The sequence below is a fragment of the Anabrus simplex genome, chromosome 1, assembly GCF_040414725.1.
Source record: "Anabrus simplex isolate iqAnaSimp1 chromosome 1, ASM4041472v1, whole genome shotgun sequence".
NCBI classification, from domain to species: domain Eukaryota; kingdom Metazoa; phylum Arthropoda; class Insecta; order Orthoptera; family Tettigoniidae; genus Anabrus; species Anabrus simplex.
This window is the reverse complement of record NC_090265.1, coordinates 871,009,364-871,037,360: the sequence shown is the minus strand read 5'-3', so window position 1 is coordinate 871,037,360 and position 27,997 is coordinate 871,009,364. Positions and strand designations below refer to the sequence as shown.

Below are 27,997 nucleotides of genomic sequence, written 5' to 3'. Positions count from 1 at the left end.
AAGTATCAAACATAGAATTACAGCATGTAACTGCTGAAATCAATTGCTCTCCTTCATATATTTGACAGGTTAGATTAATCAACATTCGACACCAAACTTATCGAAGTTGCGAAGAATTACTCCCAGTTCCATATGAACTACACCCATGGTTTCTGTCTGAAGTCGAAAACGATCATTTCCACAATAAACTACATCTGGAGACTTCAGCTGTGGCCCTCCACCCAAGAAAAACTGTGTAATTTGATCTCTCATGCTTCCTAAAATAAAAGAAATATTTTACAAATCAAAAAAGATCTAAAATTATAATAATGTAGTGAATAAAACTACAGAAAGAAATAATTCTCAAAGCTGGCTGACTAAAGTTTTAAGTTCTTACCGACAGGCCTCCAAGTGACACAATTAATTGAATGATTGCCAGGAGAAGTTGGAATGTGACAATATCCATAACCATATATTTCACAGCGACCATGTCTATCCTGATGATACACCTGAAGATGAATTTTTGGCCATCCTGAAAAGATTATGATATCAACGGGCATAACAATCAGTCATAAAAATAAACTCTATTAATAGAAATCCTTCTGTGTTTTCATTCTACTTCATCAAGTACTGAGTCCGCCAAGAATGTTGGCCATCAACACCATAACTTGTACATTATCTACAATCATTCAGAAAAGAACATATAAGGCATGATTAAAAAGTTCCCATTTGAAGGCACTGCTGAAGCGAACATGCAACATAGGGCGACTCCTATGTGGGAATATAAGCACGGACATGTAGGCAAAGGGATCAGTGTGGCAGTCGTGTCGTGCCAAGGTGTGTGTGTTATATGCAGCCACGTGAACTGTGGCGACGTTATTACCAAATGCGTACAAACAGGACCAACATGCTGTTGTTCTGTTCTTGGGTACCGAAGGTCAAACACTGGTGGACATCCATCAGAGAATGAAGACTGTGTACGGGGCAGCATGTCTGTCGAAAACCACCATAGTGGAATGCTGCACTAAGTTCTGTGTGAGTCGTATTTCGACACAAGACGTCGGTCGATCTGGAAGGCCAGCTTCATCCATAACGGTCAACAAGCGGGCGGTGAATAAGGCGATTAGGGCGGACCAGCACATAACCACAATTATTACGCCTTCAGTCACCTCAAAATGGCCTTAAAGGGTCGACGCTTCCTGTCGGACGAGGATGTGCAGCAGGCAGTTTCGAATTTCTTCACGCAGCAGGACACAGTGTGGGATGAGTGCTTCAATGCTCACAGCGATTTTGCCTGATTGGCATCCCAATTTAGAACTGTACGGCTGTCAAATGGAAACTTTTTGATCGCCCCTTATATTTGATGTGAAATGTCTGTCAGTTTCACATTTAAGATACAAGACTGCATTTCACAAACAGAAGGAAGAATCCATTATCATGACGAAATAAAATAGATAACGATTATCTTAAAATGGGGCCTAAGACTAGTAAATGGAAAAGGAACAGACAAACATACAAAATTTCAGTTTAGTGGTGATTATATTTGAAGAGAGAACATAATTTCTAGACATTCTCCATATTCAGATAACCGACAGTCATTATCACTCACCTTGAATTCCTTTAGTTACAAAATGAATATCTATTGGATGGCACCAATATGCTATGTTATCATACTGAGGATTATCCACATGTGTCTGGCCTTCTTTTAGGCCTTCAACAACCTTCCAGCCACCACCTATCATAGAAAGAAAAAAAAAAATCACAATTCAATGCCTCAAACTTTTTTACATTCTCTGAACACTTCTATTTGCCCTTTTTAAAATTTAATTTCATGTGGCTATTTCTAGCCGGGTGCAGCCCTTGTAAGGCAGACCCTCCGATGAGGGTGGGCGGCATCTGCCATGTGTAGGTAACTGCGTGTTATTGTGGTGGAGGATAGTGTTATGTGTGGTGTGTGAGTTGCAGGGATGTTGGGGACAGCACAAACACCCAGCCCCCGGGCCATTGGAATTAACCAATTAAGGTAAAAATCCCCAACCCAGCCGGGAATCGAACCCGGGACCCTCTGAACCAAAGGCCAGTACGCTGACCATTCAGCCAACGAGTCAGACTCTATTTGCCCTGAAAAAGTAGCATAGTTAAGAAGACCAACAAGAAAGAAAACTCTTGACAGATTTTAATTAAAACAGCTGAATTAGCAAAGGAGCTTAAATTTTACATGAATTTCAATAGCTATCTTCTGATTTTATGACATTTTGTAAGCCTTGTATCAAACCTTATGATAAAAGTTCAGAAGTTTATGACTTAAAGAAGTACAAAATATGCAAGCAAATATGCCCTAAAAGCTAGCTAAATATGACCTAAAATACAATAAAATATGACATGAATTTTAGGGATAGGTAGCAAGTATTGGAGTTTTACTGACATTAAATGTCTTAGGTAAAAAAATGTGTTCAATGATAATACACCAGACACATTTAATCACACAAACTGATAGAGAGCTACAGTACGTTAATACTTTCAATGTTCATTCAGTATCATAGCTATTGCTGCAGTTTTTGATCGGTTTTCCTATATAAATTAAAAAAACTAAGTGTTAGCATGCTTTATGGTATCTGTATCCACAAGTTAGAAGACACTGTTTAACAGGAAATTTATTAAGGCCAATCTGTTGAAATTCGTTGGTAGTGGAAGGGGAAGAGAGCTGTAACTGGACCCTTCAAGGAGGAACTGGGCGAGAGATAACATGGAATTTACTTGTTTGTTAATTGTTTCTGAGCTAAATACAAGGGCGAGTCATAAGTCATGTCAACTATTTTTTTCCTCGCGAACAGGAGACAACACGGAAAATCTAAGATATGCTTTTGGAAATATAGGTCATGTACTTGTGCATAGTGCTTGAAGACAAATTCTGACTTCAGGAGATTCTTGTAGAAAAATGACAGAACACAGGCCATTGAACCTTGTTTTATTATGGTACAGACAGCAAATACACAAGACTATGTACAAAGGACAGGTTTCCACTGGTTACAGACCTTCGAAATAATCACCCAAGGTTTCCACTGTGCGTTGCCAGCAGTGGGGCAGGCGCTGAATACCATTCATTGCGTGTGTATCACTAACGTATGATACCTCTCTCCGAAATGCTGTTACGATGTCCCTTTGTTAGCAAACCGTTGTCCACGTAATGGCTTCTTGACTTTGGGGATTAAATCATAGTCACGTGGGCTCAGATCCGGCTGCTATTTTAATATACGATCGTTGCTACTGCTTGTTGACTTCCATTTCTTGATGCTCTCGCTCACACACTGAACTTGGGGGCATGCTTAGACCCACACTGTTGTTTACATACACCATCTAGTGGCATCATACTCAAGTACATACCGTATGTTTCCAAATGCATATCTTAGATTTTCCGTGTTGTCTCCTGTTCGCGAGAAAGAAAAAAAATAGTTGCCATGACTTATGACTCGACCTACGTATATCTACTGGAGTGAATCAAAGGCACAAACACACTATCATCATATTTCATGAGCTCACATGTATCGTGTCACAATCTAACCTGTCAAGAAAGATGTGTTAAAAGACGTTCGAACAGCAGCTCCTCCTTGGAATCAGGTCTTCTAAACCTGCGAACTGTCTGATCCGGGGAAAAAAGGAAAATAAACTACTACACTATTTGGAAATCCTGTGTTTGAAACTCGATGCAGATAACACATAGCTTGTTAACGACTTCTCAAATTAAACAAAAATGCTGAAATTATAACCAAATATGACCTTATTTCACTAAACTCAGCAAAATATGACTAAAACAAAAATGGCTGAACTATGCATTTATGTGCAACATCAAATTGCTTTAAATGGGACCAGAGACCCATCATATACATGTATTTTCCAGATTTCAGGTAAAACGAGTTCAGGAAACAAATACGACTTTTTCTTAAGTTCTGAACCTTACTAATGATCAAATGAGTTAAGAGATACTTGAATACTAGCATAGCACCCACTTCCAATCTGAGAGTGGCGGTGTGGCATGGACTCCACAACACACCGGAAGCATATGTGAGATATGCTGGTCCATGTTCACTGCACAGCCTTGCATAATGCATGGAAATTAGTCAGAAGAAAGTTCAGGGCATGCACATTCCTCGTGGCAACATCCTAGTTGTGCTGGATAGGAATGAGGCTGGTTGATCTTAGGAGATGTCCTCCCGTCCATGGAATGTTCATCGAACGAAATGGCGACAATTCAGAAGCAATGGACAAGTTCATTGTCTTGCTGTGGGTACAGGTCTTCTGCAGAGTGCTGGAGGCAAACAAATGGGCAGATATGATCTGATAGCAGCAAGTTCCTTCTCATTTGCTAGTGAGGGATGTTGGCAGGTGTATGAGGGGCCCCATTTCATCCCATACCTGCCTGAATTCTATCCTGCTGATAAGAGGACTCCTTTGTCTCATGTGCTTGGCAATCCACTTGTACCCTACCTTCAGGGTGTACCAGTGGTGGTGGTGGTGGTGGTGCTGATTGCTGTTTTAAGAGGAAGTACAACTAGGCAACCATCCTCTATATAACACTAATCAGATAGGATAGGATAGATGAAAGTGAGGAGCCTGGCACAAGTATGTGAAAGTAATGCCAGGACTCAGCTAAAGGGCCCCATGGTCGCCAACCCATACTCCCAAGCTGAAAGCCTGTGGGCCCCTTTTAGTCACCTCTTATGACAGGCAGGGGATACCGTGTGTGTTATTCTACTGCCCCCACCTGCAGGAACCCCACCAACCTGGACCCAATGTTCGGGAAGCCAGGCTCTGCCTGTCACAAGTCAGGACAGAGGGCGAGTGATAGAGGAGTAACACCTCTTTAAAAAACCTTGGTCCAGCTGACCCGGCTGGTAGTCCCATGTAAGGGTCCCTTGCTAGGGTTACGGCGAAGACCTCAACGGCAGTGAAGGCGGAGAAGAGGGACTTCGGAACGGTGGAATTGGCGGAAGGGGCAACCCTCCTATTCTGGGTAAATAAAATAGGAACTGCTGCCTTGCAGTAGAAGTGGGAACTTCAAAGGCTAAGGGAAGAAACCCCGACAGAAAATCAGCCTGGTGCCTCAGGCTTAAGATGGCAGCCCCATCAAGGCACTCGGAAGCAGTGGGTTAATCACTCGCTCTTCTTAAATAATCTGATTATAGAAACTGAAGCGAAATTACAAAACCGGACGGATAATCTGACGATGACCTTTGGCATGAAGAGGATAACGAAAATTGGTTTCTGGAATGTGAGGACCTCGAGGGAGAAAAGCAGACTAAAACAAGTGACTAAGCTTCGCCTCTTCAACAGCAATGTAAAGTCAATTCTTCTATACGGCTGTGAAACATGGAAAGTTACAAAACAGATCAATAACCAGCTACAGGTGTTCATAAATAGATGTCTGCATCGCATAACAAATGTGAGATGGCCAGACATAATCTCTAATGAAGATCTTTGGACCATGACCAATCAGCAGCCGATTGACATCCAGATCAAGGAGAGGAAATGGCGCTGGATCAGCCACACATTAAGGAAGCCAGATGGAGCTGTTGAGAGGACAGTGCTGGACTGGAACCCCCAAGGCACCAGAAAGCGAGGTCAGCCAAAGAAGACCTGGAAGAGGACAATCGAAAAGGAAATCGCAGAGGTTGACAAGACCTGGAGCGAAGTGAAGAGAATGGCCAGGAACCGTACTGTGTGGAGAAATTTTGCCAAGGCCCTATGCTCCAGAGGGAGCAACAGGAAATAACTCAAGTAAGTAAGTCCACCTGCAGGGGGATCGGGGTGTACCAACTGTTACCTCAACTCATCAGCCCAGGCAACTTTTTACCATGTTTCGAGAGTCCAATGGTGGTGTTCCCTTGTTCATATCAATTGATGTATCTTGTGATCTGCGATGAGCAGATTTATGCTAGAGGGACGGTGGCTTCTGTATATTATTGAGAGGAGGAGATGGTTCTGGATGGTACGGTTGCTTACGCTTCGTAGTTGCCCGGCACTGAATTTGCAAGTGATCTGATGTACTGTGGCCAGTCTATCCACTCATACCATCCAAACTAGGTGGTGGTGACCCCTGTCCCCAACATATTACACACTGCGGCAGTTCACCTCGGCAATGGTAGCTTTGCCTGAATCCACATAATGAGGGTACTCCCTTCACATGTGGCATGGGAAGTCCTAGTCCTTTGCCTGCATGGTTTCGGAGATTGAATGGCCCATACTAATGGCACCAATAATCTGGCTGCGATCAACTGCGCTGAGATCTTGTGTCTTAACCATCCTGTGCCCAGCTGTTACTCACACAGCCCGTATGAGGCCTGATGACATCACAGTCACATTCCATGGTGTACTACTATGGAAGCTGACAGACATCATGGGAGGAAGAACACATCAACAGATGCAAGAAGCACAGGGCAGAGAGCCTTAGAGGAAGTCCAGCTGATCCATTTTCTGGGACAGAGCTAAATAGAAGCTGACTTACCAGTATAGAAAAAAGTACTAAGGGATAAAATTTCTGGCATCTCAGTGCCCGTGAAAACCATGAAAGTAGTTAGTGGTGTATAAAACCAATAATAATCCAACTTGGTCCACGGGGTTCTAGGTTCGTTCCCCAGCCAGGTCAGCGATGTTAACCTTCATTCATTAACTCTTCTGGCTCAGGAACTGGGTGTATGCGCCATCTTCAACATTAGAATATTCATTCTAGGTAGGGCCCTGCCCTTACAGATGCACAGGTCACCCATGGGCATCAATTTAACAATCTAAAAAAAAAAAGAAGAAGGAAAAAAAGGTAAAATTAATAAAGTCATGGACATCAAGTCGAAATATTGCAACAGGCCTCTCCAGCAGCCAAATGCCATTAAATTATTATTGACCAATTAAAGGAAAATGTTAAAACCAGATATATAATATATTTTCTTTTTGCCCACGGCTACAAAACATATAAAATTTGATGAGTATCACTGTAAATATGTGGGTATCAGCGATGTCTACTTGTCATGCTGGCACGGGTATAAGCAGTTAAATGAAAACTGTACTTGTTCATTCAAGGTTATACACTTCATTATTGGTTCCGTATTAAATTAAGATTACATATAAAATAAATACAAAGTTTAATCCACCTACTCAATACTTTACATAAATTACATAAATGTTTACAAAAACATTACAATAAGTTACGAGGTACTAGTTTCGACCCTGTATGGGTCATCATCAGCTTAGCCAAGATACATATGTATATGCCAAAGTCTTAAAACAGAATTACACGGTGGAATGAAATATAAAAAAATGAATTGAATATGTGATGGAATGATGCACATAAAATGGTGAATCTATGAACTGTTGTAGATGTAACAATGTTATGTTTATCAGTGACAAATAAAATCTTAGGAATTATGTCACGTATAATTAAACCATATGAATATTTATCATACAACTATTGTAAATTTGAAATAAATGAGCTCTGTTGACGAATATTCTAAAATTGCACATTTAAAATCGTAATATGCCAGTTTTAAAGTGAAATGCAAATGCTTCTATTGAGTTCTAAAAGATATAAAGTTCAACATTGGCGCAGAGGGAATCTTTCTTACATGATGTCCAATAAATCCACAACAGAGGTTAAATGTTGATAGAACTGTTCGACATTCTTGTAATATAATAAAATCCTACTGTGCTATAAGGAATACTCCCAATTCAAGTAGGAACCAATAGAACCTGATGAAGAAAAAGTTAGAATTAACGCGAGAAATATTGTGAAAAGGCGAGAAAGGCGAAGAAAGAAATTAACGAGTACTCACCTTGCGTGCAATGTAAAACAACCTTACCGGTGGAGTGCAACTGACAGAATGAGAGTGGCGTAGAGTAGGAAGGGAGTAGGTTAGTGAGGGGAGGAGCAACCAGAGAATGACATGCAAATGGAGGAGTGGGGAAATGGGAAGTAGCTTAAGGCGGGGTCGGCGGGAGGGAAAATGGTGGTGTTTGTATTGGCGGAGGACCTTTAAATGACTTAAAGAAAGAATTTTGGTCTACTAACTTACTTTTTCTGAAATAAGTAATGAATAGATCAAATAAAATATTAGACCTCCGTTATTTCATTAAGGTTGTAGTTAGTGTTAAAGTACTGGTCCAAATGTATATAAAAATTCTCGATTATATTAAGTAGAGGGCCTTTATTACCTATTTCAAGGATATCCATGTCTAGTTCGATGTTCGTAAATTTATGATTATAATCGACCATATGTTGACCGATAGCCGAAAATTTATTGTATTTAACTGCATTGATGTGTTCCAAGTATCTTACATTAAAGCTTCTACCAGTTTGCCCTACATAAGATATATTAGTGCAGGAGTTGCATTTAAGCCTGTAAACACCTGATTTTGCGTACTTGTTGACTTTATTAATTTGTGATGTGTTGTGTAGAATGTGTGTACTGCTGTTATTGGTTTTTAATGCTATTTTTATGCCTTTTTTCCTTGAAAATATTAGTGATGTTATGAATTTCGTTATTGAAAGTGAGAGTAGAAAAGGATTGGTATTTAGCTAGTTCTTTTTTAAATGTTGTTCTGGGATGGAATTTATGTTTACTGATAATACTTTCTATGAATCCTGCTATGCTACGAATAGTATTCAATTCAATGGAGAGATCTTTCTTAGTCATCGGTATATTGAATGCTCGGTGAACTAAGCTGTCATATGTTGCTCTTTTGTGAGGTTGAGGGTGAACTGAATCTTGACGAATAGTAACTGCGAATTGGGTGGGTTTTCTATAAATTTTATAGGTTAAAGAATCCGGATGTCTAATAATGGTAAGGTCTAGAAAGTTGATCTTTTGATCTGTTTCTGATTCCAGGGTAAATTTGATATGTGAGTCAATGTTATTTAGTGCTTGAAGGGTGGTATGGGCGTCATCTAATTTTTCATTTATAATTACTAAAACATCATCAACATACCTAGCCCAGAAAAGGATATTATCGAAATTGTTGTTGATTTTAGTGTTTTCAAGGAAGTCAAGATAAATTTCTGCAAGAATAAATGAGGCCGGTGAACCCATTGCCAGACCGTTCTGTTGGTAGATGATGCCATTGAACGTGAAAAAGTTATTATTTACGACCAATTTAAGTAGCATACTAAAGTCTTGAATTTCTAGTTTACTCAAATGACTATTTCTATCAACTAGTTGAAGACAAACTATTTAAAGACTTAGCCAAAAAACATCATAATTTAGAGAAAAACTGAAGAAATTAAAGAGCTCTAAACTGTATGACAATCAAATCAGATACATTAGCAGACTGGTGGACGATTGCAAGCAATTCCATCCACCTATCATCAATTTATCCATGATACCCCTAAGTGAAAATGAACAAGTAATTTTAGCCAAGGGACCCAAGCATAACTGGCCCAATTTGAATACAATTAGTTCAACCGTCACAATGATTACAGAATCAGAACTAGCTATCTCAAAAATGCCATTAGATACACAAGATGAGTTAAGATTTGAGGTAAAAAAGAAGCTCAAACAACCATTCTCATAATAATTCACCCAACCTTCCTGACAACACTAGTAACAAGAAAGTATTAGCCGATCAGAAACTTCTACATGTCCTAAATAAGAAAATAAAAGACAACGATTTAATTGTGACTAAAGCAACACAACAGTAATTATCGATAAAAAGGAATACATTAGTAAAGCTTCGGATTTCTTTACAGGTGGTTCTTTTTCCGTAATTAAAAAAGACCCTATGCAAAAAGTTCAAAGACTCCTCAAACAAACTTTAAAAAATACTTCCTTTCTGCTTACCGAACAAGGAAAAAGTCAACTTATAAGTATGAATCCGGGTCTTCCTACTGCCAGAGCTCTCCTTAAGATACATAAGACCAGTGTTCCCATTCGACCAATGATTAATTTTAGTCCGAGTGCATTGTACAAAACATCGCAATTTATCCAAAGTTTCTTAAGGAATAACTACCAATTCCTATCTAAGAAGTCCATTAAAAACACATATGAATTAATAGACAAACTAAACAAGTTCAGCATGCAACCCGATTATTCCTTCAATCTTTTGATATTATAAACATGTACCCCAGCATCCAAATTTCCTAGTTAATTCCCATCATTGAAAATAACCTGAACAAAAATAGTCATTTGAGTAAACTAGAAAATTATAAATGAGAAATTAGATGACGCCCATACCACCCTTCAAGCACTAAATAACATCGACTCTCATATCAAATTTACCCTGGAATCAGAAACAGATTAAAAGATCAACTTTCTAGACCTTACCATTATTAGACATCTGGATTCTATAACCTATAAAATTTATAGAAAACCCACCCAATCCGCAGTTACTATTCGTCAAGATTCAGTTCACCCTCAACCTCACAAAAGAGCAACATTTAACAGCTTAGTTCACTGAGCATTCAATATACCCATGACTAAGAAAGATCTCTCCATTGAATTGAATACTATTCGTAGCATAGCAGGATTCAATGGCTTCAGTAGCCACTTCATAGAAAGTATTATCAGTAAACATAAATTCCATCCCAGAACAACATTTAAAAAAGAACTAGCTAAATACCAATCCTTTTCTACTCTCACTTTCAATAACGAAATTCATAAGATCACTAATATTTTCAAGAAAAAAAGGCATAAAAATAGCATTCAAAACCAATAACAACAGTACAAACATTTTACATAATACATCGCACATTAATAAAGTCAACAAGTACGCAAAATCAGGTGTTTACAGGCTTAAATGCAACTCCTGCACTAATACATCTTATGTAGGGCAAACTGGTAGAAGCTTTAATATAAGATACTTGGAACATATCAATGCAGTTAAATATAATAAATTTTCGGCTATCGGCCAACATATGGTCGATTATAATCATTAATTTTTTTTTTTCTAGCTGTTTAACGTCGCACTGACACAGATAGGTCTTACGGCGACGATGGGACAGAAAAGGGCTAGGAGTGGGAAGGAAGCGGCCGTGGCCTTAATTAAGGTACAGCCCCAGCATTTGCCTGGTGTGAAAACTGGAAACCACGGAAAACCATTTTCAGGGCTGCCGACAGTGGGGTTCGAACCTACTATCTCCCGAATACTAGATACTGGCCGCACTTAAGCGACTGCAGCTATCGAGCTCGGTAATCATAAATTTACGAACATCGAACTAGACATGGATATCCTTGAAATAGGTAATAAAGGCCCTCTACTTAATATACTGTAATCGAGAATTTTTATATACATTTGGACCAGTACTTTAACGCTAACTACAACCTTAATGAAATAACGGAAAAGTCTAATATTTTATTTGATCTATTCATTACTTATTTCAGAAAAAGCAAGTTAGCAGACCAAAATTCTTTCTTTAAGTCAATTAAAGGTCCTCCACCAATACAAACATCACCATTTTCCCTCCCGCCGACCCCGCCTTAAGCCACTTCCCATTTCCCCACCCCTCCCTTTGTACGTCATTCTTTGGTTGCTCCTCCCTCACTAACCTCCTTCCTTCCTACTATATGCAACTCTCATTCTGTCAGTTGCACTCCACCGGTGAGGTTGTTTTACATTGTGCGCAAGGCGAGTATTCGTTAATTTCTTTCTTCGCCATTCTTGTCTTTTCACAATATTTCTCGCGTTAATTTTAACTTTTTCTTCATCAGGTTCTACTGGTTCCTACTTGAATTGGGAGTATTCCTTATAGCACAGCAAGATTTTATTACATTACAAGAATGTCGAACAGTTCTATCAACATTTAGCCTCTGTTGTGGATTTATTGGACATCATGCAAGAAAGATTCCCTCTGCGCCAATGTTGAACTTTATATCTTCTAGAACTCAATAGAAGCATTTGCATTTCACTTTAAAACTGGCATATTACGATTTTAAATGTGCAATTTTAGAATATTCGTCAACAGAGCTCATTTTTTTCAATTTAACAATAGTTGTATGATAAATATTCATATGGTTTAATTATACGTGACATAATTCCTAAGATTTTATTTGTCACTGATAAACATAACATTGTTACATCTACAACAGTTCATAGATTCACCATTTTATGTGCATCATTCCATCACATATTCAATTCATTTTTTTATATTTCATTCCACCGTGTAATTCTGTTTTAAGACTTTGGCATATACATATGTATCTTGGCTAAGCTGATGATGACCCATACAGGGTCAAAACTAGTATCTCGTAACTTATTGTAATGCTTTTGTAAATATTTATGTAATTTATGTAAAGTATTGAGTAGGTGGATTAAACTTTGTATTTATTTTATATGTATAACTATACTTGGCCCTCATAAGACTGTCATTTCAATAGTATCTATAAAATTCAATGATTGTTCTACATCAGTTGTAATAAGAAAACATTGATACATGAACTTAAAAAAAACCATTCTCATTTAAAACAGCATCACCCAGAAAAATTATTAAAATTATATTAATAACAATATTAGTCTCAGGAGTGAGTGAGCTCAGGGTGTGTGGTGTGTAGGGTGTATGAGACCACACAGTCCACACAGTACCTTTTCAGCTCAGGGTCATGCAGGGTTATTGGATTTACAGCTCCCTGTGCAGATCAGTGGTAGAGTGACGGCCTCCGGACCCCCAGATCGTGGATTCAAACCTGGTATATGGAATGAGATTTTTGAAGGGCAGATGAAAGTCCATTCCACAATCTACATTGTACAATGTCAGCAGGTAAAAGATATCTTTGGTGAGACACTTGATGTGTATCTGATAAGATTAATTAAATCTCAGACAACGATCACCCATCAGACTGCCATACAGCAGAGTAAAGTGGAACATCAGAACTGATATACAGACAGCCTAAATGGGATGAAATCACAATGTCTGCAACACTGCAGTTGAGGTCATACAATCATTATGGGTTTTATGCCCCACCAATTAGTTTACAATTTCTGGAGAAGCTGAGGTGCTAGACATTTTTGTACATTGGGACTTATTTTTCATGCCGGTAGGTCTGCCAATGTATTTTAGTATCTTCAAATTTCACCAAACTGAGTCAGGATGAACTTGCCAACATTAAAATTATTCCAATAAAAGAGAAGGGAACAACAGAATAAGAGTAGCAAAATATACTCCTGTAAATTCAAAGTTAATAAAATTCCTAAATACACAGTCGAACTTCTCTCCCGCGGACATCGTCAGCTCCGTGGTTGATTGCCTAGTTGTACTTCCTCTTTAAACAATAATCACCACCACCACCAACCATGGAGAATGTTTGTTACAAGAGGTGTCTGCTAAAACAAGTTAAAACGAGAACACATATACGACAGTTCGCAACATTTCACTGACATTAACACAGACCTAAGAATTTTACACATCGAAAATAAAAGTAAATCTTTAAATATTAAGGAAGCAATCAAATTTATGTTGCAAAAAAGCTAACGAAACCGACCTAAATGACCATACACATTTAAAGAATTCCCTGCTCTTCGCTCTACTCGCATAACATCTGGTCAACACTTACTGTTTAAATTAGCACTTAACATTTTTAAAAATATGGTCTATAGTAAAAGTAACGTCTAATAGATACTCTCCATTTAAATTCCGCACTTCGTTCAACACTTACATCACTCCGCCCCTACTCCCCATCCCCTCTCCACGGCACAGTATGCTCGATTATAACATGGAGAAAGTACTTACCTGCTCTTCCCTATCCAGCAGCCCTTCTCCTGCGTCCCCTTCCCTCTCCGGAGAACAACATGCTTCACCCAAAATCTTCCCCTAGCTTTTCCTTGACCACAGTCATGAAATAGTGTTTGGTGACAACGGACTAAAGGCGGGATTCCACTGAGGCAACATTTGGGCAACATGGAGCATGCGACACCGAAGCATGCTGCAGACTTTCAATTGAAGAAATACGGCACGACGTGTAGCGTGCAGCTGTGTGGCATGAGACATGTTGCCATCTGTCGAACACTCTCTGGTGCCGCATGCCTCAAAAATATGCTTGTCGAACAGTGTTGCCTGGGATCCAACAGTGTGTGGATCGGTGCTACAATTTCCGTGCGACAAGATGAAGTGGGCTATTGAAAACACTGCGAATTTAATTGGGGATTATCATAATGCTCCAGAATTGCGGAATGTAACATTGAGTGATTATAAAAACAGTAGAAAAGAAAGCATATGTTAAAACGGCCCCCAGAAAAATATGACTGCAGTGTCCACGAACTGAAGAAAATTTTAAAAATGCGTTCAGCTTTCCGAGAGCATAAAAATTCAGAAAATGAAAACTGGTGTTGCTTCTCCATTGAGAGGAAATCTGTGGTTCGTCTACTTACCTTTCTTCTTGACATCGATGCTCCAAACATCAGGTGACAATAAGGAACGTGAGGTGAATTGATTTTATGCTACTGTTTTCCTCTAATAAATGAAATAAGTTAACTGCTTATGAACTTTTGTAAATAAAATTGTGATTTATTCAATGCCCACCAGGCTGAGTGGCTCAGACGGTTGAGGTGCCGGTCTTCTGGCCCCAACTTGGCAGGTTCGATCCTGGCTCAGTCCGGTGGTATTTGAAGGTGCTCAAATACGTCAGCCTCGTGTCGGTGGCACATAAAGGAATTCCTGCGGGCCTAAATTGCGGCACCTCGGCGTCTTCGAAACCGTAAAAGTAGATAGTGGGACGTAAAGCCATTATTATTATTATTTTATTATTATTCAGTTCCTGGTTTTATCCTTATTAGTACTGGCAATAGTTTGCACTAGAAATAAATAAATTAGAGATAACTATTAAAATAGAATTTAATGACATCATAGTACTAACTACAACAACAACAATAATAAACTTGGCAGGTTCGATTCTAACTCAGTCCGGTAGTATTTGAAGGTGTTCTAGTAGACCTAGTCAGCCTCGTGTCGGTAGATTTACTGGCACGTAGAATAACGCCTGCTGCACTAAATTCCGGCACCTCGGCGACTCAGAAAACCGTAAAAGTAGTTAGTGGGACTTGAAGCAATAACATTATTGTACAATAATAATAATAATAATAATAATAATAATAATAATAATAATAATAATAATAATAATAATAATAATAATAATAATAATAATAACAAACAATGAACAATAATAATAATAGTAATAATAAATTCTACATATCGGTATATTATGGCATTTCCATGCCTATGGATTTCTCGTAAATACGTCATTTAATAGCATAACAACAAATGGTTTTCTTTTCTACATTGTTAACACACAACAATTAATCTATTTTTTATTCGGATATTCTTCGCCGCTACTCTAATTACTCAGTCTCCCAACACTGTTTCATCATAGCCTCTTTCTTCCTCACTATGTCTACTTATTGCTGGTCCTGTGGCGTAGAGGTAGTGTGCCTGCCTCTTACCCGGAGGCCCCGGGCTTGATTCCCAGCCAGGTCAGGGATTTTTACTTGGGCCTGAGGGCTGGTTCGAGGTCCACTTAGCCTATGTGATTAGAATTGAGGAGCTATCTGACGGTGAGATAGCGGCCCCGCTCTAGAAATCCAAGAATAACGACCGAGAGGATTCGTTGTGCTGACCACACGACACCTCGTAATCTGCAGGCCTTCGGGCTGAGCAGCGGTCGCTTGGTAGGCCAAGGCCTTTCAAGGGATGTAGTGCCATGGTATTTTTGTCTATTTATTGTCATAGATGCCACAAGTTTTCTACAGATTCTGTCATGGTACACGGCCTTCATCCGACAAAGTACTCCAAAAAATCATCACTAATGGCTTTCGCCTCTTGAAAATTCCGACGTGGTTTGTTTGCCAAGGACTCCATGCCTTATCAGCTAGGATCACTCCGCGCCATGCACATTTCCGGGATGATTCGTGAGATGATACGTTGAGAAATTCGAAACAAGGAAGTATAGCTGTCACCAGCCGGTCAAAGTCGAGTGAGGAACTGTTGTCTTGGTTGCCTTGATGGAATAACGTTTATAGTTGGCAACAAGTCTCCACAAGTGACGCATGCTACACCCGGCAACACATGTAGCATACCACATTTTTTGTGCCCGACTGACAACAAACCGCATGCTACAAAGAGCAACATTTGTTGCCAGCCACATGCTCCATGTCACCCAAATGTTGTCTCAGTGGAATCCCACCTTAAGTTTCAGCAATACAGATAAGTACAGAAAATTGTTTTTCATTATGTTCACGTGGTGTTAGCCGAGTACTTATAAAATCATCATTTATACTTGAAATAAAATTCAGGAAACTCAATCGTCAAAAGTTACCAGTGTTTCGCCCAGAGTGCGGCATGGGCTCATCAGTTGGATACCGCACCTTTTCCAAGACACTGGCTGGCTAGCACGCCGGTAGCGACACCACTGCAAGCCATACATGTGATAAGCACAATGCAGTGCCGACGTACTAGGGGAGAATTGCATCTCCACTTGCTATATTGCCCTCCCGGGCTAGCATGACCAAAATATGGCTTCCGATTGAGATAGCTAGAAAAAAAATTCAGGAAACTCAATCGTCTTGGAAAAGGTGCGGTATCCAACTGATGAGCCCATGCCGCACTCTGGGCGAAACACTGGTAACTTTTGACGATTGAGTTTCCTGAATTTTATTTCTAGCTATCTCAATTGGAAGCCATATTTTGGTCATCATTTATACTTGTTCATATTAACACCTAACTCTCTATCATTGACATTATGCAACGTATACAATACCGTACATATTAACACATGATTTAAGTGATTTAATAGAATATGAGGATGATCTTGTAGAACGAAACATGTCATTCTTTGTGTAATAGTGTGTATTTTTACAGGTATGTTTATAGTGTTATAATTTTTATTGACGTTTTGTGTTTGACAGACTGGAAAGTGTTTTATGTGCTATTTGACTAAGTCGACACTGGAAAGCATGGCTTCGTTCTTAACAAAATAAAACAAGGTTGTAAAAGTGAATCGAATGTATTAATGCCAAAGAACTTTAAATATATAAGCATAAAGTACATCATTATTTTGATTATTCTAAACAATTTTACAAATACTTGCCAGGGAGATATTCAAAGTGATAATACAGCCTTTACAATCATTACAGGTAGGCCTACAGGAAATAAGCATTCAGATGGGTGTGTAAATTTAGTATTTTTTTTTTACTACTATATTCTTGAAAAGGAAATAACGACCCAGCGTGAAACACAAATTCTTTACTGAATTAATCTCACCTTTCAGATTATTTGTGATTTCTCGTGCTTTTTCTTGTAACACTGACCCACTCACTCACAGTGTCTGTGCTCAAACACGTCTGAACCATTCATATACCACAACGTTCACTTCTGCGACAACTGACTCCCACATTATTTTCACTCCATGATTCCTATTTCCCTCCCACTTGTTTAAAATTTTATTTTTCTTCTTCAAAATTGTGTTTATTTGAATTTTCCCGCTGGAAGCTTTTCACACTGAAAGTCCTTTTGCAGTTTTTGTAATTAAATGTTTTCCTGTCTCGAGATCTAAACACACTCGTTCCTCCTATTCCTGTTTACTGGGCAGTATTTCTCTAAACAATCAACATGTGAACGTATCTTCCTTGTCAATTTTAGCTGAACCAGCTGATCTCGATCTTATCAGCAACAGTCTGAGTTATGAATGGAATGATGCAAGATAGGCTGGGAAATCCCCGGGTAACTTGTGAATAAACAGTCACTGGCAGCATTCCTGGGCAACTAGAATTTTCAGAATGTGCGCTAATTAGAATGTAAGATGACCCTAACGGAAGGTTTGAAAAGAGCCCTGTACAGAAGATTTAACTTTATGGCTATTTCAGCATTCCTATATAAGTTTCACCCCTCTTTTCCTTGAACTCGAAATAGTACAAACATTCCAAAGGACCGGGCGAGTTGGCCGAGCGGTTAGGGGCGCGCAGCTATGAGCTTGCATCCGGAAGATAGTGGGTTTGAACCCCACTGTTGGCAGCCCTGAGAATGGTTTTCCGTGGTTTCCCATTTTCACACCAGGCAAATGCTGGGGCTCTTAATTAAGGCCATGGCCATTTCCTTCTCATCCCTAGGCCTTTCCTATCCATCGTCACCATAAGACCTATCTGTGTCAGTGGGACGTAACGCAAACAGCAACCAAAAAAAAAAAAAATTCCAAAGGAATTCCCGTATGTCTGTAGGATGATTTTAAGAGAAAGAATGTGTAAAGAACATGTCCCAGAACCTCTAAAGCATCCGTTTAAAACAAGTGGACGAGATAAATGGCAATATTCGCTGTCCAAAATTTGAGGTGTCTGCTTAAATGAGGCTTGTTTAACGCGTGTCTGATGTAAAATAAAATCGGTCCCGAAGAAAAATGTCCATATAGAGAGGTGTCTGCTGAAGAAAAGGTGTCCGTTTGGTCAGGTTTGACTGTATTATTGTTTTTCAGGCTAACAAGTTGATGATTGTCATGTGTTTTTAGGCAAAGGATGAAGAGCTGTCAAAATGGCTCAGCGCATGTTGAATACCTCCCTCCCAATGAAGCTACGAAGCAGAAACAAGCTTGTCAGGGGCTGAGAAGAAATGGATGTAAAAGAGCTGGGATTGAAGAGGAGAGAGCCGATCCATGAGAAGCTGGCAGTGCTGGAAGAAGTAGAGAAGGTTTTCTTTTAAAATTGGCTTTACGTTTACGGCGATGATGGGATAGGAAAGGCCTAGGAGTGGGAAGGAAGCGGCCATGGCCTTACTTAAGGTACAGCCCCAGCATTTGCCTGGTGTGACAATGGGAAACCATGGAAAACCATATTCTGGGCTACCGACAGTGGAGTTTGAGCCCACTATCTACCAAATGCAAGTTCACAGCTGAGCGCACCTAACCGCATTGCCAACTCGCTCGGTAGCAGAGAATGTCCTTGTCTCCTCTTTCTGTTGCTTCCTCTCCCCACACTGATCTGTCATTGTGTTTATCTTATTACCTATTTTATTTTCTTCTCTTTCTATATATAATTAGATTTAGTCACTTGCGTGTTCCATTCTGTTACTTACATCGACCCATTGGGCTCCTTTCCTCCTCCTGTGTTTGTCCAGTGTTCCCAGTCCTTTACCATCTGCATTCATCTTTGTCTCTTTCCTTCTCCTGTATTTACCTGGCTTTTTCTTTTCCTACATTTTGCACATCAAGATTAAACATCTATCAAATTGGCCCCTCAATGCACGCTGAAACCCTTCCCCATGATGAAGCCAGAACAGTCATTTGAGCATTAAGATGAAATACTATTTGTCAATTTTTATTTTTAGTAAATGCATTCAAAATGTAATAGTCAGCAGCAGCTGCTAATCATTTCCGAGAATACATTTTTCTCTTGCAGTTCTTCTTAAATTCTGTTGGCTCTGTGGAAATGTCAATGATTACTGATCAAGCCAATCTTTGCATGAAATATGCAGCCACAGAGGTCACTTCTAAAGGTGGGTGGAGGACATGGTTGGATCTGATGTACATTAGTTTTCACTTTTCATGGGTTTCAATACCTTGTCTGCGACGTGCCTGCTCAAACAGTGAGACACCTTCTACAATATCTTTGCGCCAAAGAACATGGTTTTGTGCAGTTGTTGCCCACGTGTTAGCATTTATGTTGGTGCTATTCATAGTCTTCTTAAGCTGGTCTTTATAACATTTCAAATGAGCACCTTGAGGCCTTTTGCCATGACCAATCTCACCGTAGAGAAGTTGTTTAGGCAGTCTGCCAACTGCCACATTGCTTATGTAGTCATCCCATTTGATGTTTATGATGGATCTAAGTTTCTACTGATGGAAGCGTTCCAGTATCTTTATGTTATGACAGTAAAGTGTTCAGGTTTCACATCCATATAGTAATGTTGTTATGACTACAGCTCAGTACACCATTAGTTTGGTAATAGTAATAATGTAAACATTAATTAATACCACCCCCACTCTCCTATCCTCTGGCATACATGGCTCATAAAAATCTTTGGTCTGCTAGGACAATTGCTGCCCAAGCCAGATGGCCCGTAGATATTGGAGTGCCATGAGGTCAGTAATATAATATAAGCCCTATTGCTAGGCTTTCTTGACCACATGTTCTGTCTATCATATCAGTTTCTTAGGTGATCACATAAAGCTGAACGAATGCCATTCAATCCTTACGTCTACAGTTAAATCCTTGGACAAGCGAGAAACTGAATTTGGGGTCTCCTGTAAAAGGTAGACAGACTCATCCAACACTATGCTCCTGGCAATGAATAATATATTATTTTTATTAAAATGTTTTACTAACTTACCTGCATGAATTCCCCATTTGCAAAATATGCTGTGACTTGGAAATTGACTGGCACTGACTATTTGACCAATTATGTGAACTTCTGCCATTTATCTTACATATTAGTCTGTAAAATAAAAAACAATTAGGTTACAGCAGATATTAAAAAAATTAACAAAAGCACCATATTTAAAAAATATATATTTTGGCATGTACTTTTTGTCAATAGGTAACAACTTGTTTCTTTTTCAGGTTTAATACTGTTACCATATGTTTCCTAGCAGGTAGTTTATAAATGATCATGATGATGATGATGATGATGATGATTGTTGTTTAAAAGGGCCTAACATCTAGGTCATCAGTTCCTAATGGTACAAGATAGAATGAAATGACATGATAATTAAAATTTTAAAATGTATCAGCTGACTAGAATTTAAAACAAATTATGATGAAAAATGATTATGAAATTAAAATAATAAGTGGATCTAATTTGCAATGCCTTATTTTCAGATAAAATGATAGAAAATATAGATTACAATGGAATTAGGCATTGCCTTGAAGTACAGTGACATATATTATTCAAGTAAGAAATGAAAATCACACATTAAAATACACAAACCCAAACTAAAATGGAGTCAATGAAATAAAAGCATAGTTAACAATAAAATAAAACTAATAGAAAATGTACTTTTATACACGATAAAACAGGTTACTATCCCTCATAAAATGGATGACAAGGTCTGTTGACTACTAGTCATCTCATAGGATGAGGGCGATGGTACTGGGAAGTTTTAGACTACGGCGTAGATCAGCCAGGTCCATGCACTCTGCAAGGATGTGTACCACAGTAAGATGACAGCCGCAAGTACATACTGGGGGGCCTTCGCCCTTCAGTAAGTAGGAGTGCATTGCTATGTCATGACCAATCCGAAGATGACATGATATCACTGCTTCCCTCCGAGAAGCCCGAAGGGAAGTCTTCCATACCTTCGTAGGTCCTTTTATCGCTCTCAGCATATTTGGGAGAGAGGCGGCCTGCCACTCCATCTCCTAATGGGACATACCAAATGTCTCAGCTGAGAACGAATATCACTGGCTGGGACCTTGTAAGGCAACGGGGGCAATGTAACTGCCTCCTTGGCAGCCCTATCAGCTAACTTGTTTCCCCTCTGCACCCATGTGGCTTGGGAACCACATGTAGTTTATAAGTGTATTACTCAAAATATGTTTCGGCAGACTAAATAACCTAATAGTTATAAAATAACTGAGGTGAAACTGAAAGGAAACAGTTTCAAATATTAAAAAATACAAGTATGTAAAAACTACACTTCTTACTTTTGCATGAACAAGTCCGCTGCTATCTCAGGGACCAGTAAGATAACATAGTTACCTTAAAATACTACACATATAATCCAACATTTTATCAAATTTACAAAGTCAGTATTAATATTTTCTTTTCAAAATATACTATACACAACTAGTAATTTCTACCCGAAATGAAAAGAAAAATCTGCACCCATCAATGTATCCTTCATCTTCCTGGTAATTTTAAATTCTTTCAGTATAAAACTGGGCTAGCTTGGAGGTGAAGAAGTCAACCAAGGACTTTTTATCAGAAGTGAAATCATTCTAGCATTACTAATTAATACAGCTTTTACTAGTGTGATCAGTTTTCTTGGAATCTGTAATTCTTCCATTGTTGTATAGAAGTTACTTCTATCAATGCTGTCACAGGCTGATCAAAAATCAATGAAAAGGTCATGTGTCTCTATTACAAATTCATTATATTTTCAAGTACCTGATGTAATGTAAAAATGTATTCCACTGTTGGATCTTCTGTGATGAAATCCACAATGATCCCCTATTACATCTTCTGGAAGCAACCAGGAATCGATGCAACTGTTAGTCACTTTCAGTCTAATAGAAATGGAGTATATCTTTTCCTTTTCTTTTCAATCTTGGGTGCTGATTTGAAATACTTTAAAAATTTAGTGTTTGAGGGTTCCGTTTTCTGGTCCTATGAGTAGCTAGGGAAATTCTTTGTCAATATTCGGCAGAGTTCCGCATGCGAAGGTAAGGCTGCATACTCCAGAGGGTGTCTGGTATCTGGAGCTGGGTTTGTTGTGACTACTTTACCAGTAGCCATTCATCGCTTCGCAGTGACTCAAAGCTTGTGATTGGGGGAGGATGAAACCTCCATATACCCACACTCACTCAGGAAGCAAACTCTCTATCTGAGGTAGAGAGGCTGGCTAGAGAGTCAGAGAAGGAAATTCGAGGAGGTTAGGATATAAAACAAAGAAAGCACAAAATCCTGTCAAACAATTCTGGGGGACACCTTGTTAGTCTAGCTCTATTCTGAGGTCAATCCAGCAAAGCCACTGTATTATGCCTTTTAGTATGGGCAAGAGCAAATTTCACAGAACAGTCTCTTTCTTGGCTTTGACAATATGAAAGTAGTAACAGGGTATGAGCAAACATCTGTAATGCCATTCCTCGTGCAGCCAGTCCCTGTTCTGAATGGTGCAAAAATGTGGCATTCCAATGAGCTTGGCAAACTGATATTTAATAGCAACTCCTGGCTTGGTGAGGAAAGCAACAGGAAACTGCCTCACTCCTCATGTCCCTTGTACACCTCTTCAGTGACACTTAGGCCAGAGCTGTTGAGCCCGTAGCCATCAGGCTAAGTACTCAAAAAAAAAAAAAAACTACACGTCCACGCGCGCGCGCGCGCACACACACACACAAGGAAAACCCTGTGGTCTTTTTATTTTGAAATACAATAATCCTATTTATAAATAACAAGCACATCTTCTGCAGATCATCTACGTATTAGATACTGTACGATTAGAAAATGAAGTTAAAAAGGAAGTACTACAATATTTCTAGAAGATGTTCTTACTTTTGCCTCCTTATTCCTTTTGAAAAAATGAACTACATTTGAAGCTTAATTTATAATTACGCTACATCCTAGCAATGTTTTGCTAAATTATTTCATGCCAGCCAACATCAGAAGTTCCTCTGAATACACATTTTCTTATTTCCTGACTTGGTGATACAACAGATAAAATGCTCACGTGTGAAAGGTCTACAGAAAGTAGCCTATGGCAGAAGATTGGTTTGGAAAATAAAGACAGATTTATTTTTTAATACACTTTCAATCAATCAATCAATCACTACTGATCTGCATTTAGGGCAGTCGCCCAGGTGGCAGATTCTCGATCTGTTGTTTTCCTAGCCCTCTCTTAAATGTATGCAAAGAAATTGGAAATTTATTGAACATCTCCCATGGTAAGTTATTCCAATCCCTAACTCCCCTTCCTATAAACAAATATTTGCCCCAATTTGTCCTCTTGAATTCCAACTTTATCTTCATATTATGATCTTTCCTACTTTTAAAGACACCATCCAAACTTATTTCATCTACTGATGTCCTCCCACGCCATCTCTCCACTGACGGCCCGGAACATACCACTTAATAAAAATCATTGTTGTCCGTATTGAAGATACTGAATGTAGGAGCATCCTACATACCACTTAGTCAAGCAGCTCGTCTCCTTTCTCCCAAGTCTTCCCAGCCCAAACTTTGCAACATTTTTGTAACGCTACTCTTTTGTCAGAAATCGCCCAGAACAAATCGAGCTGCTTTTCTTTGGATTTTTTCCAGTTCCTGAATCAAGTAATCCTGGTAAGGGTCCCATACACTGGAACCATACTCTAGTTGGGGTCTCACCAGAGACAAATATGCTCTCTCCTTTACATCCTTACTACAACCCCTAAATACTCTCATAACCATGTGCAGAGATCTGTACCCTTTATTTACAATCATTTATGTGATTACCCCATGAAGATCTTTCCTTATATTAATACCTAGGTATTTACAATGATCCCCAAAGGGAACTTTCACCCCATCAACGCAGTAATTAAAACTGAGAGGACTTTTCCTATTGTGAAACTCACAACCTGACTTTTATCCCCGTTTATCATCATACCATTGCCTACTGTCCATCTCACAACATTATCGAGGTCATTTTGCAGTTGCTCACAATCTTGTAACTTATTTATTACTCTGTACAAAATAACATCATCTGCGAATAACATCATCTCTGATTCCACTTCTTTACACATATCACTGATATATATAAAACATAAAGGTCCAATAATACTGCCTTGAGGAGTTCCCCTCTTAATTTTTACAGGGACAGATAAAGCTTCACCTACTCTAATTCTCCAAGTTCTATTTTCTAGAAATATAGCCACCCATTCAGTCACTCTTTTTTTTTTGAGTCCAAATGCACTAATTTTTGCCAGTAGTCTCCCATGATCTACCCTATAAATGCCTTAGATAAGTCAATCGCAATACAGTCCAATTGACCTCCTGAATCCAGGATATCTGCTATATCTTGCTGGAATCCTACAAGTTGGGCTTCAGTGGAATAACCTTTCCTAAATCCAAACTGCCTTCTATCAAACCAGTTATTAATTTTGCAAACATGTCTAATTTAATCAGAAAGAATGCTTTCCCAAAGCTTACATACAATGCATGTCAAACTGACTGGCCTGTAATTTTCAGCTTTATGTTTATCACCTTTTCCTTTATAAACAGGGGCTACTATAGCAACTCTCCATTCATTTGACAAAGTTCCTTCATGCAAACAATAATCAAACAAGTACTTCAGGTATGGTACTATATCCCAACCTATTGCCTTTAGTATATCCCCAGCTACTTTTCTAATTTTCAACTTTTGTATCTTACTGTAAATGTCATTGCTGTCATAGGTAAATTTTAATACTTCTTTAGTATTAGTCACCTCCTCTATCTGGACATTATCCTTGTAACCAACAATCTTTACATACTGCTGACTGAATACTTCTGCCTTTTGAAGATCCTCGCATACACACTCCCCTTGTTCATTAATTATTCCAGGAATGTTTCTTCCATTTTTCACTAAAATAAGTGTGGCCACCAATTATGCTTGCCTTCATGTTATCCTCAGCTGACTTCTTTGCTAGATTCAATTTCCTAGTAAGTTCCTTCAATTTCTCCTTACTTCCACAGCCATTTCTAACTCTATTTCTTTCCAACCTGCACCTCTTTCTTAGACTCTTTACCATTCCTTACCACCTTTAAAGGTACAAACCTATTTTCACATTCCTCAACAATTACTTTAAACCCATCCCAGAGTCTGTTTACATTTTTATTTACCGTTTTCCACCGATCATAGTTACTTATTAAAAACTCCCTCATGCCTGTTTTATCAGCCATATGGTACTGCCTAACAGTCCTACATTTAAGACCTTCCTTTCTTTCACATTTATTTTTAATTACCACAAAAACAGCTTCGTGATCACTAATACCATATATTACTTCGGTTTCTCTATAGATCATCTGGCTTTACCAGCACCACATCCAGAATATTCTTCCCTCTAGTTGGTTCCATCACTTTCTGAATCAGATGCCCTTCCCAAATTAACTTATTTGCCATTTGTTGGTCATGCTTCCTGTCATTCGCATTACCTTCCCAGTTGACATTTGGTAAATTGAGATCACCCGCTACGATCACGTTCCTTTCCTTATAGTTTCCCACATAGCTGATTATCTTATCAAATAATTCTGAATCAGCATCTGCGCTACCATTTCCTGGTCTGTACACTCCAAAGACATCAAGTTGTCCATTATCTTTAGAAATGAGCCTTACCCCTAGTATTTCGTGCTTATCATCTTTAACTTTTTCGTAGCTTACAAATTCTTCTTTCACGAGAATGAATACTCCCCCTCCTACCATTCCTATCCTATCTCTACGATACACCCTCCAGTTCCGTGAGAAAATTTCTGCATCCATTATATCATTTTTCAGCCATGATTCAACTCCTATTACAATATATGGTAAGTATATATCTATTAAATTACTTAATTCTATTCCTTTCTTTACAATACTTCTACAGTTGAGCACTAACAGTTTTATGTCATCCCTACTTGATTTCCAGTTCCCTGTTCCCTTAACACCGCTCCCTAGCGCACCCTGTTTCTCTGAATGTACCTCCCTATAACCCTTCCAAACAAATTTCCTAACTTATATGTACCACTGCGGTTTAAGTGAAGGCCATCTGAGCGCAGATCCCCATCTCCTACCCACCCATTAGGATCTTTGCTTTACATCACACCAACACAGATAGGCCTTATGGTGACAGTGGAATAGGAAACAGCTAGGATTGAGAAGGAAGTGGCTGTAGCCTTAATTAAGATACAGCTCCAGTATTTGTGTGGTGTGAAAATGGGAAACCAGAGAAAACCATCTTCAGGGCTACCAACAGTGGGGTTCGAACCCACTATCTCCTGAATGCAAGCTGATAGCTATGTGACCCAAACCGCACAGCCACTTGCTTGCTAAAAACATATCTTTTTTTCAAAAGTTTGACTGTGATACTTATTGAGAGAGCTAACCCTAATAGGAACTACCTTTGTTTTATTTTATTTTAAAACATATACATTCATCAGAGGGAGCAAGCACTATTCTGGGTATAAGAGCTATTTTTGTAGTTACGGAACCTGTAATAATTTCTGTAAAATATTTTCACCGCCTTGTCAATACTTATACATTTTAATTTAATTACCGTAATTGACATAGTAAATAGGAAAGGTGAAACTAAAAGAAATTGTTGTAACAATTTTCAAAATTCATATATACTTGTTATATTATACCATGGTACCATAGTCCAAGGATCAATTAATGGTTGGCACCGCTGAAGAAAAGAGCGGTGGCTCTCGAAACATGTACATGTACAGTAATTAAATAAAATAAAATGTATAAGTATTGACAAGGCGGTGAAAATATTTTACAGAAATTTGAATATAAGTCAATACGGACCAACATGGTGAAAATAATCAATTCGGAACCTGTAATAGTCGCATATTGATTAAAAGTCTTGTTCCTTTGCAGATGCCTTGGTATAAGTCCAGAAATCTTCAAGACATCGAAAATCAAGATTATGTTATGAGTTCACAAGAGAACTTTTCTACAGAGAAGAACTCCGATACAAACTAGTATTGCCATCTACAGCTGCATTCAAAATTTAGATTTATATGTGGTATACAGCAAGTCATAATTATTTGAGGGGTCAGAAATTATATTTTGGTAGGTAGGCTTAAAATAATATAGGTATTATAATACACGTGGCATAAAACAGTATATCATTATCTTGAATACTGTAAAGTTAGCCCATATTTAAACAAAAAATTAACCTATTGTTACAACATCCTGAAAGGCAAATGAATGAAAACTAAATACTAAATTTGTTTATCAGACAGTGTCTGATGTTAGCTACAGAGAGAAATATAGGAAATGTTTTATACCACATATGCCATGAATAGTAGGCCTGGATGAAGGCGGACTTAGGCACATGCGTAGCACCGTAGATACGAATGTTCGGAATGGATTCCACAATTAAGCCAATCCCGTTAGTGCGCGACAAGCTTATAAATCAGTCCATAGTAAGAAAAACTACCGCATTAAAAAAAAATTAAAAATAAAAATAAATGAGAGTTACTAGTCTTGCTCTTTACCGAAATGATACGACAGTTAATGAAATGCCTCAAAAATGACCAACTGCCCTTAATTTATTATACTTACTTAGTATGTAAATATTCGAAAATGTTATCTCATGTTACAGAACGACGATTAAAAGGAAATAAAAGATATCAACACAAAATAATCATAACCTTCAAAAATTTGTTTACATTAGCATCAAAACTCGTTTGCCG

The 27,997-nt window shown here is 38.6% G+C and overlaps 1 protein-coding gene across 1 annotated transcript; it reads right to left on the bottom strand.

Moving 5' to 3' along the window:
* Positions 1-47: 47 nt before the first annotated feature.
* On the bottom strand, positions 48-27,997 carry LOC136857671 (B9 domain-containing protein 2-like). The gene is made up of 5 exons (XM_067136506.2): positions 27,867-27,997; positions 20,258-20,362; positions 1,589-1,714; positions 377-511; positions 48-257 (listed from the first exon to the last, which is right to left on the bottom strand). Exons 2-5 carry the CDS (start codon positions 20,343-20,345, stop codon positions 79-81), a joined length of 528 nt encoding a protein of 175 aa, XP_066992607.1. The 5' UTR covers positions 20,346-20,362; positions 27,867-27,997; the 3' UTR covers positions 48-78.